Source organism: Aotus nancymaae, unplaced genomic scaffold (genome assembly GCF_030222135.1).
Source record: "Aotus nancymaae isolate 86718 unplaced genomic scaffold, 86718_ANA_hifiasm-v0.15.2.pri h1tg000010l, whole genome shotgun sequence".
Classification (NCBI taxonomy): Eukaryota; Metazoa; Chordata; class Mammalia; order Primates; family Aotidae; genus Aotus; species Aotus nancymaae.
In genome coordinates this window covers 71152404-71164402 of record NW_026988421.1, presented here as the reverse complement: position 1 = coordinate 71164402, position 11999 = coordinate 71152404, and the positions used below count along the sequence as shown (strand labels likewise).

The 11999-nt window shown below is 41.9% G+C and overlaps 2 protein-coding genes across 2 annotated transcripts; both read left to right on the top strand.

Annotated features, from left to right (window-relative positions):
• The first annotated feature begins 1207 nt into the window (after positions 1-1207).
• On the top strand, positions 1208-10647 carry LOC135273915 (WASH complex subunit 2D-like). Its single transcript, XM_064373645.1, has 3 exons — positions 1208-1298; positions 3541-3615; positions 10001-10647. The coding sequence occupies exons 1-3, from the start codon at positions 1208-1210 to the stop codon at positions 10645-10647; spliced, it is 813 nt and encodes a 270-aa protein (XP_064229715.1).
• Positions 10648-10689: 42 nt separating this feature from the next.
• LOC135273914 (WASH complex subunit 2D-like) lies at positions 10690-11963 on the top strand. The gene is made up of 2 exons (XM_064373644.1): positions 10690-10705; positions 11317-11963. Exons 1-2 carry the CDS (start codon positions 10690-10692, stop codon positions 11961-11963), a joined length of 663 nt encoding a protein of 220 aa, XP_064229714.1.
• Positions 11964-11999: the final 36 nt, after the last annotated feature.

Genomic DNA, 11999 nt, shown 5'->3' with positions numbered 1-11999 from the left:
TGCTGTCTGTGGCTGCACTGCCCAAGGCAGGGGCTTGGTTGGGGGCTCTATCCAGGGCCGCACTGGTCCCGACGGGGAGTGAGTTAGGGCACCCACTATTGAGGGTTGCAGTGCCCGCAGTGGGGGGTGGTTTGGGTGCCATATGGGGGCATCACTGCCTGCGGTGGGGGTCTGCTTGGGGACCCTATCTGTGGCTACACTGCCCACCCCAGGGAGCCTGTTGGGGCGCTGTCCCGGGCTGTGCTGCCCGTGGCAGGGGGTTGGTTTGCGGGTGCCATCGAGTGCTGCAGTGTCTAAGGCAGGGGCAGGGGCAGGTTAGGGGCTGCCATCGTGTGCTACACTGCTGGTGGTGGGGGATGGGGTTTTGACACTATCCTGGGGCTACACTGCCGGTGGCAGCACCCCCACCACTTTCCGTGTCCCGTTGAGGTGGGTTGAGGTGGGTTTGTATCTCAGGTTCATACACTGTCCAGTAGTGTGATCTCGGAAAACTGAACTTCTTAAGCCTTTGTGTATCTGCCTACTCTCATTGGGGTAAGATGGCTTCCAGTAATGAACCACCCTGTGCTTTTCTTAGGACTAAAAAGCTCAGGAAACTGGTGATGAATGAAAACCTTAGTCCCACTGGCACGGCATGAGGAGCCAGGAGAGCAGCAGCATCATAAACCACAGGGTGGGGCAGCCCAGGCAGCGGGGGAGGGGCGGAATCCAGGGTGGGGCATTGTGAGGTATGGGGCGGGGCATTCTGAGGCCAGTGGGCCAGTGGGCTTCAGTCTGTAGGTGACTGCAGAAGGAGGAGGAGCTCCTTTTGTACTGTCTTCAGGCAGTTGTTGTGTCTCCCAGCACTCGTTGGGTTCACAACCTATTCTCCCAAGCAAGTCAACTCAAGGGAGGCAGCAGGGTGCGGGCCTTGGCCCGAGCCCCGGCTGGGGCTGGGGCTGGGGCTGAGCTGTGGGGTAGGCAGGCGAGCAGCGGCGATACCATCTCTGCCAAGTGCAGCATAACCTCGGCCTAGGGCAGCGGGAGTGCGTGGCCGACACTGTGAGCAGAGGCACAGGTGGCGGCAGACAGTCCAATGGGGTGCATACTGACCTGTTGCGTGTGCCCCAAGGCCAGCCCTGAGTTGGAACAGCATGAGGGGTCAGGGTGTCCCTCTCAATCTGAGGTCTGTGAGGCATCAGCTGAGGACACAATAGCAGCAGCGCCCATGGCTGCTGTTGAAGAGCCTGCTGAATTGATTGTTGAAGCTGATGAGGGCCTTCACGTCCACCACATCCGTGACCGAGAGATGCCTGAAGGTAAGGAGGTGACGGTGCCATCTGCCCTGGCCACACCGCTGGCTGCTGCTGTCCCCAAGGTTCCCTGGGGGACATCCCCAACCTCAGGCTCCTTTTTGCCTGTAACCAGCTTTTCCAGGGCTGGCCAGGAGCAAAGGCTGGCTCTGCCTTGCATTCCCATTCCCACCGCTCAGTCTTTCTCCACGGAGTCCAGTCAATTTCTTTTCTCCTCCCCTCCCAAACACCCAGTTCTTGCTCCCTCATCTCATTCTCTCAGGCTGGCATGGGACCTTTTATTTATGGCTCGTCTTGTCGGTAGCTCTATTTATTATTCTGTGGGACTTTGTTGAGGCTTCTTTGGAATATTCTCTTCCCTTTTTCAATACAAACTTAAATATTCCAACTTTCCAGTATCCATCCCATTCTTTCTTTGTACCTATCCAGATGGTACCTAAGTGAAGGAACCAGCTAAGTGCCTGATTGTTTCCCGTGTTAAAGTAGCTAAATCTCAAGACAATTCATACTGAAATATTTGGGGATTTCTTATTTAAAATCAGAACGAAGGTTGCCATGGGAGAGATGATAGGGTATTCTGAATGGGTTGCTTTAAGTCATCTTAATAGGCGCTGTTTCTTCTAACTGTAATTTGAACACAAAAGGAAAGAAAATGGAAGGTGCTTAAAATAATTGTGAAAGGTATGAAATGTCATGGCCAGGGTTACAAAAAAATGGATATTTTCCCCCCCAAAGCACTTTACCCATGAAGCTCTGATTACTTTAAAATTCTTACTTTAACACAAAATGTATCTCTAGATTTATTCTGGTGACCTAACAGACTTTATTTACCTTCTTGTTCTAAAAGAGAGGTAGGGGATGGTTCGTGGTCAAAACTTTCAAAAGACATGAAATGTAAAGGTAGACTTTTAATGTGTAAGATACTAAGATTGAAGGTTAAAATGCCAGACCTTGCCTGTGTAAGAGTGTCTGTTGCCATGGCTTCCCCTTTGTCCTTCCCTCTCCTGACAATAGCATGTTGTTCAAAGATAAGAAACTAAAGCTCAAGAAGCTGGAAGTCATCATCCTCAGCAAACTAACACAGGAACAAAAAGCAAACACCGCATGTTCTCTCTGATAAGTAGGAGTTGAACAGTGAGATCACATGGACACAGGGAGGGGAACATCACACACTGGGGCCCTTCAGGGGCCAGGGGGTAAGGGGACAGAGAGCATTAGGACAAATACCTAATGCATGTGGGATTTGAAATCTCGATGATGCGCTTATAGGTGCAGCAAGCCACCATGGCACATGTGTAGGTATGTAACAGACCTGCACGTTCTGCACATGTTTCTCAGAACTTAAAGTTCAAAAACAAAAAAACAAAGAAACTTTAGTTGGGCTCTTAGTTTTTTTCGGAGGGAGGATAATTAAGACTCATGATGAGTGTGTGACTTTGTAACTTGGAGTACTATACTCACGTTTCAAGATGTTTAAGAATTTAGAATAAACAGGCATGTGAGTTGATTATATTTTTATACACAAAATATGTCAGTACTTGTGTAAACTTATACTCTGGTTGCTGGTGTAAGGAAAGCCTGTGAGTGATTTTACACACCAGTTCATAGACTGGTAGTGTTGGATGAGAGCCCAAAAAAGGCTCTTTATTGTCATTCTTTAGGATTACAACACAGTTTATGTATGTCTCATTTGTCCCTTTCCAATCCAAAGGCCTGTGTATGTTCTCCCTATATATTGCTAATGAAGAAATGAAGACTTAGAGATCTTACACGACTTTGGAAGATAGCTACTCAATGGAACTAAGGTTCTGTGTCCTCAGAGTGACATGGAAGTGACAGATATGCTAAATTTACTTTTTTTTAAATGTTTGAGCTCCAGAATAAATAATATATTTTGCCTATAAAATAGACCTGTCTGTAAAATGTACGGCCATCTTGTTTTTTCTATGTAGTTGATTTTACACAACTCAAAGGAAACATTTACCTCTTTCTTTCTTTCTTTCTTTCGGAGGGTCTCACTATGTTACTCACGCTGGCCACAAATTCTTGACCTAGCCTTAAGGGATTTTCCCATCTCAGCCCTACAGACATGGGCCATCTTGCCTGGCTCCATCTTATGTCTACACATTCATTTCAGTGGATAAGAATAAAGGTAGAGGTAGTGAAATGGCCTACATACAGCAGTCGAAGAAATGAGTTGATAAACTGTTAAAAGTGATCACATCTTTTTTCTTTTCTCCCTCTATAGGTATGGATTTGGAGCCCAACCCTTCTGACGATCCAGAGACAAGCACAATATTCCTGAGAAAATCTCGAACAGATGGTGAGACACCATTGTTTTTTCCACCAAGAAAAAGAGTGAAAACTCTTCTTATTTGATCAAATGTATTGTAGAAAGTATTTAGAAAAACTCATATTGGTTTAAATTTTTCAATTTTTCACATATTCACTTGTCTTGTCTTATTTTACCATGTGATACACTTTAATTGTTATTGTGTTAGTGAAAACCTGTCAACTTTTTATTTGTACAGTTTACCATCTTTTTATCAACACAATTTGTCATGTGATGGAGGAGTTGTAGATTTATCTTTATTTAATAATTCTTTGTCCCTTTTCCCTTGCTCCAGAGAGTACATTTTAAAGTTGACTGATAGAACTTAGGCTTCACCTTGGTTTCCATTTAAACAAATTAAAAAAAAAGAAATAGTTGTTCATCAACAAGGATTGAATCTGTGATTTTGGCCTCCTCTTCCACAGTCCTCCGACCACATGCATTTATCACATCCAAGTTTATGCTAATCAAAACTTCTATTAACCTTTTAATTTGATGTAATGTAAATTTAAACATGCCCTACTCCTGCTTATTTTCCTCAGTGTTATGTTAAATCCTTGTTTGTTTGCTAAAAAGCCATACACAGCCAGGTTTTCCTGTTGATTTAAGCAGGAAGAATACAAGTGAGGATCTATAATCATATGTGAGGTGATGCAGCACAGTAAAATAATGGGAGTTTGTAACCTTTGTTTCTTGTAGTTTGAGTAGACTTTGCCTGTCTTGAGTCAGTTATTTCTGTCTAGAATTTGTGTTCATTTATGCATTGCTATAAAGAGATACCTAAGGCTGAGTCTTTTATAACAAAAAGAGGTTTAATTGGCTCATAGATCTTCAGGCTGTACAAGCATGGCTTCAGCATTTGCTTCTGGTAGGGTCCTCCGCAAGCTTACCATCATGATGGTAGGCAAAGGGGAAGCAGGTGGTTCCACACCGTGAGAGGGTGGGGCGGGGGTAGGGGGAAGGTGCCACGCTCTTTTAAACTACCAGAATGAGAATTCGCTTATTATCATGGAGATGGCACCAAGCCATTCATAAGGAATCCACCATGACCCAAATGCCTCGCACTAGGCCTTGTCTCCAACATTCAGGATCACGTTTTAACATGAGATTTGGAGGGGGAAATATCCAAACCATATCAGAATTGTTTTCCCAGTTCCTTCTAGAGCCATGGGCTTCTCACACGTAGAGAGCATGGAAGCAGTTAAAAAAAAAAAAAAAAAAAGCTACTGTGTGTCCCTCACTGTTCAGTGATAGCAATGTTTGCCTACAAGGCCCTTTTAGTTTTAAAGGCAGAAGCAGTGTAGGAAACAAAGCATGGCCTAGGTCACTCTTGGAGCTTTTGTTATTCTGGCCTATTTTTTTAGGAAAAAAAATGACTTTTTGTGCTGCAGACACCATGTTCAATGAGGTTTATATACTCATTTTAGAATCTAAACTTAAAAAGGTTACTTTCCTGTTATGTAAAGACTCTTTTTTGGTTTTGTTTTGTTTTTAGTGACATATTAGTAGGTGACCACTAAGTGTGGTTCAAAATGCTTACTGGGATTCTGGTGCATCTAGAGATAGGTGCCTGGCCAGGAAGTAGTTCTTAGAGCTGTTAGCTCTTAAATTCTGGTAAAAAAGTAAGCTATGTGTAAATACAGAATGAGAAAATGCTAATGGATCATGGCTCATATATGCAACAGTTAAACTTTTTTATTAGCTAATTTTTTCATCTGGCCTCATTTTTTTGCCCTTTCCTTTTGTATACAAGGTTTCTTTCATTTGTATATAATAGAAACAAAAAGTAAACTAGTCCAAAAAGTGAAACAAAGTTTTTATATTTTGCTTTATGAGATGTATCATGCCAGTTAATTTAAATATAAATTGTTGAAATAACTTTTTAAAATTGAATTTGTTCCCATGTTATTTAGGAGTAATCAATAAGACGTTAACAACTAGTTTTATTTTATGGTATTTGTATTAGAAGTGACCACTTTGTTTGTTCTTTTTTCTTTCTTAGTAGAAGAAATAACAAAAGGCAACTATACAAACCATGTAAGTAAACAGTCAAAAAGTTAAAAAATTGATAGTTTGACATAAAAGTATGTCTCTCTTAATTACTTTAAATTATAATGAGGACCCCATGCTGATAGCATGGACTTCTTTTTGTGGCTTTTCTAAATCTGTTACATTTTCCTAAGTATCAAATGTATTCAGAAAAGTCTTCAGCTTAGTGTGTCCACCTTTTAAGAATGTCTGACATTTAAGTTAAATTTCAATAGTCTGATTGTGGTATAAAGATCTGCCTTAAATATTGAGTCATATTTTTAATTTAGCTAAGTTAATTGTCAGCACTGTCTTTTAGTTAATTGTAAGCACTGTGTATTGACTTTCTGCCATAGCAGGTGCAAGCATAGCTTCCTCACTACACCATGACCTTATTTTTCTCCCTCTGTTTCTTCCAATTGTAGCACACTTTTCCATTAAATCTAATATTTACATGATTATGACTATGCAAATATTATTCAGTGCTAAGTCATACGGTGTTTTCATTGTGCCTCTGCATTACATATTCCTTCATTTTTTCTCTGAACCAGTTCTGAAATCTGAGCACTTCTGCACTTCCTCTGGATCATCTCTTTCTTCCTAGCCTGTGTTACTTTACCCAGCCAAATGCAGTAAGTAGCCCCTGGCTGGTCTGTTTGCTTTCAAAACCATTATTTTTAGCATGAAACTAATTTTCTGACTATTCGTTTGCCTGTTTTCTAACAGCCATTTTCCCCATCAAGTGTTGTAGCATCTATCATGTGCCTTTCCAACTATTTTCCATCTGCTAAAACGTATCTGTTCCATTTTTCTTTGTTGTGGGGGTGGGGTGACAACTTACTTTGGCCTTTTGTCATCGTAATTCAATATACAGTGACTTTCCCTAGATATGCTCGATGTTTGCTTTTCTGATTCTTTCTGTGCCATCTCCTTAAAGTCTTTTGGGATCCTCTCATAACTGCTGTCTTGTGTGGGATCACCTGTGTCCTAGATTCTGTGTTTCCTTCTGTCCTGTTATCCTGGGTGGAGATGTTGAGACATCTGCCCAGACTTAAAATCCCTCTTTTTTGATAGAGAGTAAACCTCTAGGTTGAATCTAAATTTTATGATTCTGAAGATATTCTACAATGTGCTCGCTTTACAATGTTGTTCTTACAATGTTGCCATCGTGTGATACATTGTTTGTAATTGGCTTTTATATATCTGTAGAAACTTTTTTAGGAGCTTCTGTCTCTCTGAGATTCTGAAACTTTGTAACAACAGCTTAGTGGGACTCTTTACATTTTATTGAGGCTACTAAGTCTACAGACTATCTGTGCTTGATAATTTGTTTTACTTTCTCTGTTACTTTATTTCTGATAGTCTTGTTATTCGTACACTAGGCTGCTTAGACCAGTATACCTGCATTGGTTTTTAATTTTTCCCCTTCTATTTTTCAGTTTACCTTATTATTATAGATGGAGTTTTTTTCATGAATGCCCAGAGTCTTAGAAATATTTAAGTTAGTTAAGATTTATTTATTTTTAGCCTGGTCAACATAGCGAGACCTCAGCTCTACAAAAAGGTGAAATAACAAATTAGCCAGGTATGGTGGCATGTGCCTTCAGTTTTGCCTACTCAGGAGGCTAAGGTAGAGGATTGCTTCAGCTCAGGAGATTGAGGCTGCAGTTAACGATCATTGCACCACTGCCCTCCAGCCTGGGCAACAAAGTGAGACCCTGACTCAGAAAAAGGAAAAATGTTATTCTTAAAAAACATACCTAAAATTTGTCCTGCCAAAAAGGAGAGAGAAAAACATAAACTTTAGTTTTCATTTTATTTTATGTTTGCTGGCAAAAATGCTGTCGTTGATTTATTTACATATTTTTATTCTATAGGTTTTGGGGGGAACAGGTGGTTATATGAGTAAATTCTTTAGTGGTGATTTGGGACATTTTGATGTACCCATCACTTGAGCAGCATCCACTGAAGCCAGTTTGTAGTCTTTTATCCCTCATTCCACTGCCATTCTTTCCACTGTGTCCCCAGAGTCCATTGTATCATTCTTATGCCTTTGCATCTTCATAGCTTAGCTCCCAGGTATGAATGAAAACATACAATGTTTAGTTTCCCATTCCTGAGTTGCTTCACTTAGAATAATGTCTCCAATTCCATCCAGGTTGCTGGGAATGCCCCTAATTTATTCCTTATCATGGCTGAGTGGTGTTCTATGATATATACATATGTATGTGTGTGTGTATATATATGTGTGTGTGTGTGTATATATATACACACACATTATACATAGACATATGACAGTTTCTTTATCCACTCATTGATTGATGGGCATTTGGGCTGCTTCCATATTTTTATAATTGCAAATTGTATTGCTGCAAACATACATGTGCAAGTATTGTTTTTGTATAATGCCTTGTTTTCCTCTGGGTAGATATCCAGTAGCAGGATTGCGGGATTGCATGGTGTTTCTACTTTTAATTGTTTAAGGAATCTCCACACTGCTTTCCATCGTGGTTGTACTAGTTTCCATTGTTACCAGCAGTGTAGAGAAGTGTTTTCTTTTCACTGCATCCACACCAACATCTATTATTTTTGTATTTTTTGATTATGGCCATTCTTGCAGGAGTAAGGTAGTATGACATTGTGGTTTTGATTTTCGTTTTCCTGATCATTCATGATATTGAGCATGTTTTCATATGTTGGTTGGCCATTGGTATATCTTCTTTTGAGAATTGTCTGTTTATGTCCTTCGCCTACTTTTTGATGGGATTTTTTTTTTCTCTTGTCCATTTGTTTTTTTTTTTTTTTTGTAGATTCTGTGTATTAGTCCTTCATCAGATGTAGAGATTGTGAAGGTTTTCTCCCATTCTTTGGTTGTCTGTTTGCTCTGCTGATTGTTCCTTTTCCTGTACAGAAGCTTTTTCGTTAAGTCTCACCTGCTTAATCTTTGTTTTTGTTGCATTTGCTTTTGAGTTCTTGGCTATGAAGTCTTTGCCTAAGCCAGTGTCTAGAAGGGTTTATCAAATGGTATCTTCTAGAATTTTTATGGTTTATGGTTGTAGATTTATATCCTTGATCCATCTTGAGTTGATCTTTGTATACGTGAGCGTTGAGGATCCAGTTTCATTTTCCTGCATGTAGCTTGCCAATGATTCCAGGCATTAAACCGTATATGGTTTAATTTCTTCACATTATGTTTTAGTTGGCTATAGGTATTTGGGTCTATTTCTGGGTTCTCTATTCTGTATCATTGGTGTATTTGCCTATTTTTATACCAGTACCATGCTGTTTTTGTGACTGTGGCCTTATAGTATAGTTTGAAGTCAGGTAAAGTGATGGCTCTAGATTTGTTGGCTTTGCTTAGTATTGTTTTGACTAAGTAGGGTCTTGGTTTGTTCCATATGAATTTTAGGATTATTATGACTATTTTTTTTAGTTCTGTGAAGAATGATAATGGCATTTTGTTAGGAATTACATTAAATTTGTAGATTGCTTTTGGCAGTGTGGTCATTTTTACAATATTTATTTAAGCCATTCATGAGTGTGGGATGTTTTTCTATTTGTTTGTGTTATCCATGATTTCATTCAGCCATGTTTTATAGTTCCCATTGGCATATCAAAAAGGCATTTCATACCAGGGATACAGGGATGGTTTAAAATATGGAAGTCAATAAATGTGATATATCACAGAAACAGAATTGAAAGCAAAAATCACATGATCATCTCAATAGATGCAGAAAAAGCATTTGACAAAATCCTTTTATGATTAAAAGGTTTAAAAAGCATTTAACAGCATCCTTTTATGATTAAAACCGTCAGCAAAACTGGCATACAAGGGACATACCTCAATGTAATAAAAGTCATTTATGACAGACCCAGAGCCAACATAATACTGAATGGCGAAAAGTTGAAATCATTACCCCTGAAAACTGGAACAAGGCAAGGATGCCCCAGTGTCACTACTTTTATTCAGCATAGTAGTGGAAGACCTAGCCAGAGTAATCACACAAGAGAAAGAAATAAAGGGCATCCAGATCAGTAAATAGGAAGTCAGACTGTCACTGTTTGCTGATAATATGAACATATACCTAGAAAACCCTAAAGACTCCTCCAGAAAACTCCTAGAACTGATAAATGAATTCAGCAAAGTTTCAAGATACAAAATTAATGTACACAGATCAGTAGGTCTGTTACACCCCAACAGCTACCAAGCTGAGAATCAAACTAAGAACTAAAGCTGAGAATGAAACTAAGATAACCTTACAATATTTTGAGTCACTGATTCTTTGCCACGGTAGGTTTGAACACTGTATCACCAGATCCGCGTGTGTTTTTTTGCCATTGCAGGGCCGTGTCAAGAGGAGAAGGAGGCCTAGACGACGGACTCGTGCGCCTAGGCGGCTGGCTGCCCAGGAGTCAAGCGAGGCTGAGGCCACGAGCGTCCCCGGGGGACCCGTTGCGCAGTGGGCTGATGGTACCATTTCCCCAGACGGCCGTCGGCCACAGCTCAGAGCAGCCAGTGGAGAAGACAGCACTGAGGAGGCCCTGGAAGCTGCAACTGCACCCTGGGAAGGTGGTCCTGTGCCTGGAGTGGACAGAAGCCCCTTTGCCAAGTCTCTGGGTCATTCCAGAGGGGAGGCTGACCTTTGCGTGTCCGGGGACATCTTTTCCGCGGGCACTGGATCTCAGTCCGTGGAGAGAACAAAACCCAAGGCAAAGACAGCAGAGAATCCTGCCAGCCCTCCAGGGGGAGGTAAAGAAAAGAGCCCCATGTTTCCTGCTCCGAGGGAGGCCGGCAGTGACGACCATCTCTTTCAGTCTGCTAAACCAAAACCGGCAAAGAAAACAAGTCCCTTTCCTCTCCCGGAAGAGGAGGAGGATCTCTTTACAGATCAGAAAGTCGGCAAGAATGAGTCAAAATCCGAGAGTCAGCCGGATGTCGTATCAACAACACAAGCTACTTTTGAGGTAACGGGACTTAACATGTTTTTGTGTTGAGGTTAAGGAAGGTATCTGATTGGCTCATTTGAGCCACAGATTATGTTTAGCTTTTTGCGTGCGTGTCCCATGGCTTAGTATTTATAATTAGGCTCTTTTACTGCTAAGTTTAACATTGACTCGGAAGTGTTTTTTTTGTTTTGCAAAGGGTATTTTGTAAAGGTTTTTTGTCCCGTGAAGGGTATTTCTCGGCTGACCGTAATCATTGATACAGCTCTGGTTTTTGTAGTTTTGGTTTTTTTTATAGAATTTTGTAATTTAGCTTCTCAGGCATGCCACACAGTGACATGCCTACAGCATACACAAGTTCGAGACCAGCCTGGTCAATGTGGTATAACCCCGTCTCTACTAAAAATACAAAAATTAGCTGGGTGTCGTGGTGCACGCCTGTAGTCCCAGCTACTTGGGAGGCTAAGGCAGGGCAATCGCTTGAATCTGGGAGGCGAACGCTAAAGGATTAAGAATGACTTAGTCTTAGAGTACTAGGAGCTGTTAAAAACGCATTCCTTGGGAATCGTTAAGAAATAACCTCTTGTGTATTCTTGGATAGTATCTTGATCGAAGTAGGCCAGATAACCTTACAATATTTTGAGTCACTGATTCTTTGCCACGGTAGGTTTGAACACTGTATCACCAGATCCGCGTGTGTTTTTTTGCCATTGCAGGGCCGTGTCAAGAGGAGAAGGAGGCCTAGACGACGGACTCGTGCGCCTAGGCGGCTGGCTGCCCAGGAGTCAAGCGAGGCTGAGGCCACGAGCGTCCCCGGGGGACCCGTTGCGCAGTGGGCTGATGGTACCATTTCCCCAGACGGCCGTCGGCCACAGCTCAGAGCAGCCAGTGGAGAAGACAGCACTGAGGAGGCCCTGGAAGCTGCAACTGCACCCTGGGAAGGTGGTCCTGTGCCTGGAGTGGACAGAAGCCCCTTTGCCAAGTCTCTGGGTCATTCCAGAGGGGAGGCTGACCTTTGCGTGTCCGGGGACATCTTTTCCGCGGGCACTGGATCTCAGTCCGTGGAGAGAACAAAACCCAAGGCAAAGACAGCAGAGAATCCTGCCAGCCCTCCAGGGGGAGGTAAAGAAAAGAGCCCCATGTTTCCTGCTCCGAGGGAGGCCGGCAGTGACGACCATCTCTTTCAGTCTGCTAAACCAAAACCGGCAAAGAAAACAAGTCCCTTTCCTCTCCCGGAAGAGGAGGAGGATCTCTTTACAGATCAGAAAGTCGGCAAGAATGAGTCAAAATCCGAGAGTCAGCCGGATGTCGTATCAACAACACAAGCTACTTTTGAGGTAACGGGACTTAACATGTTTTTGTGTTGAGGTTAAGGAAGGTATCTGATTGGCTCATTTGAGCCA

What these genes read in the sequence shown, in the direction of transcription:
- LOC135273915 (XM_064373645.1), top strand. Translation starts at nt 1,208, where the DNA reads ATGGCTGCTGTTGAAGAGCCTGCTGAATTGATTGTTGAAGCTGATGAG. An exon ending in TGACCGAGAGATGCCTGAAG is followed by an intron (nt 1,299 to 3,540) that starts GTAAGGAGGTGA and finishes CTCCCTCTATAG; the next exon opens with GTATGGATTTGGAGCCCAAC. An exon ending in GAGAAAATCTCGAACAGATG is followed by an intron (nt 3,616 to 10,000) that starts GTGAGACACCAT and finishes CATTGCAGGGCC; the next exon opens with GTGTCAAGAGGAGAAGGAGG.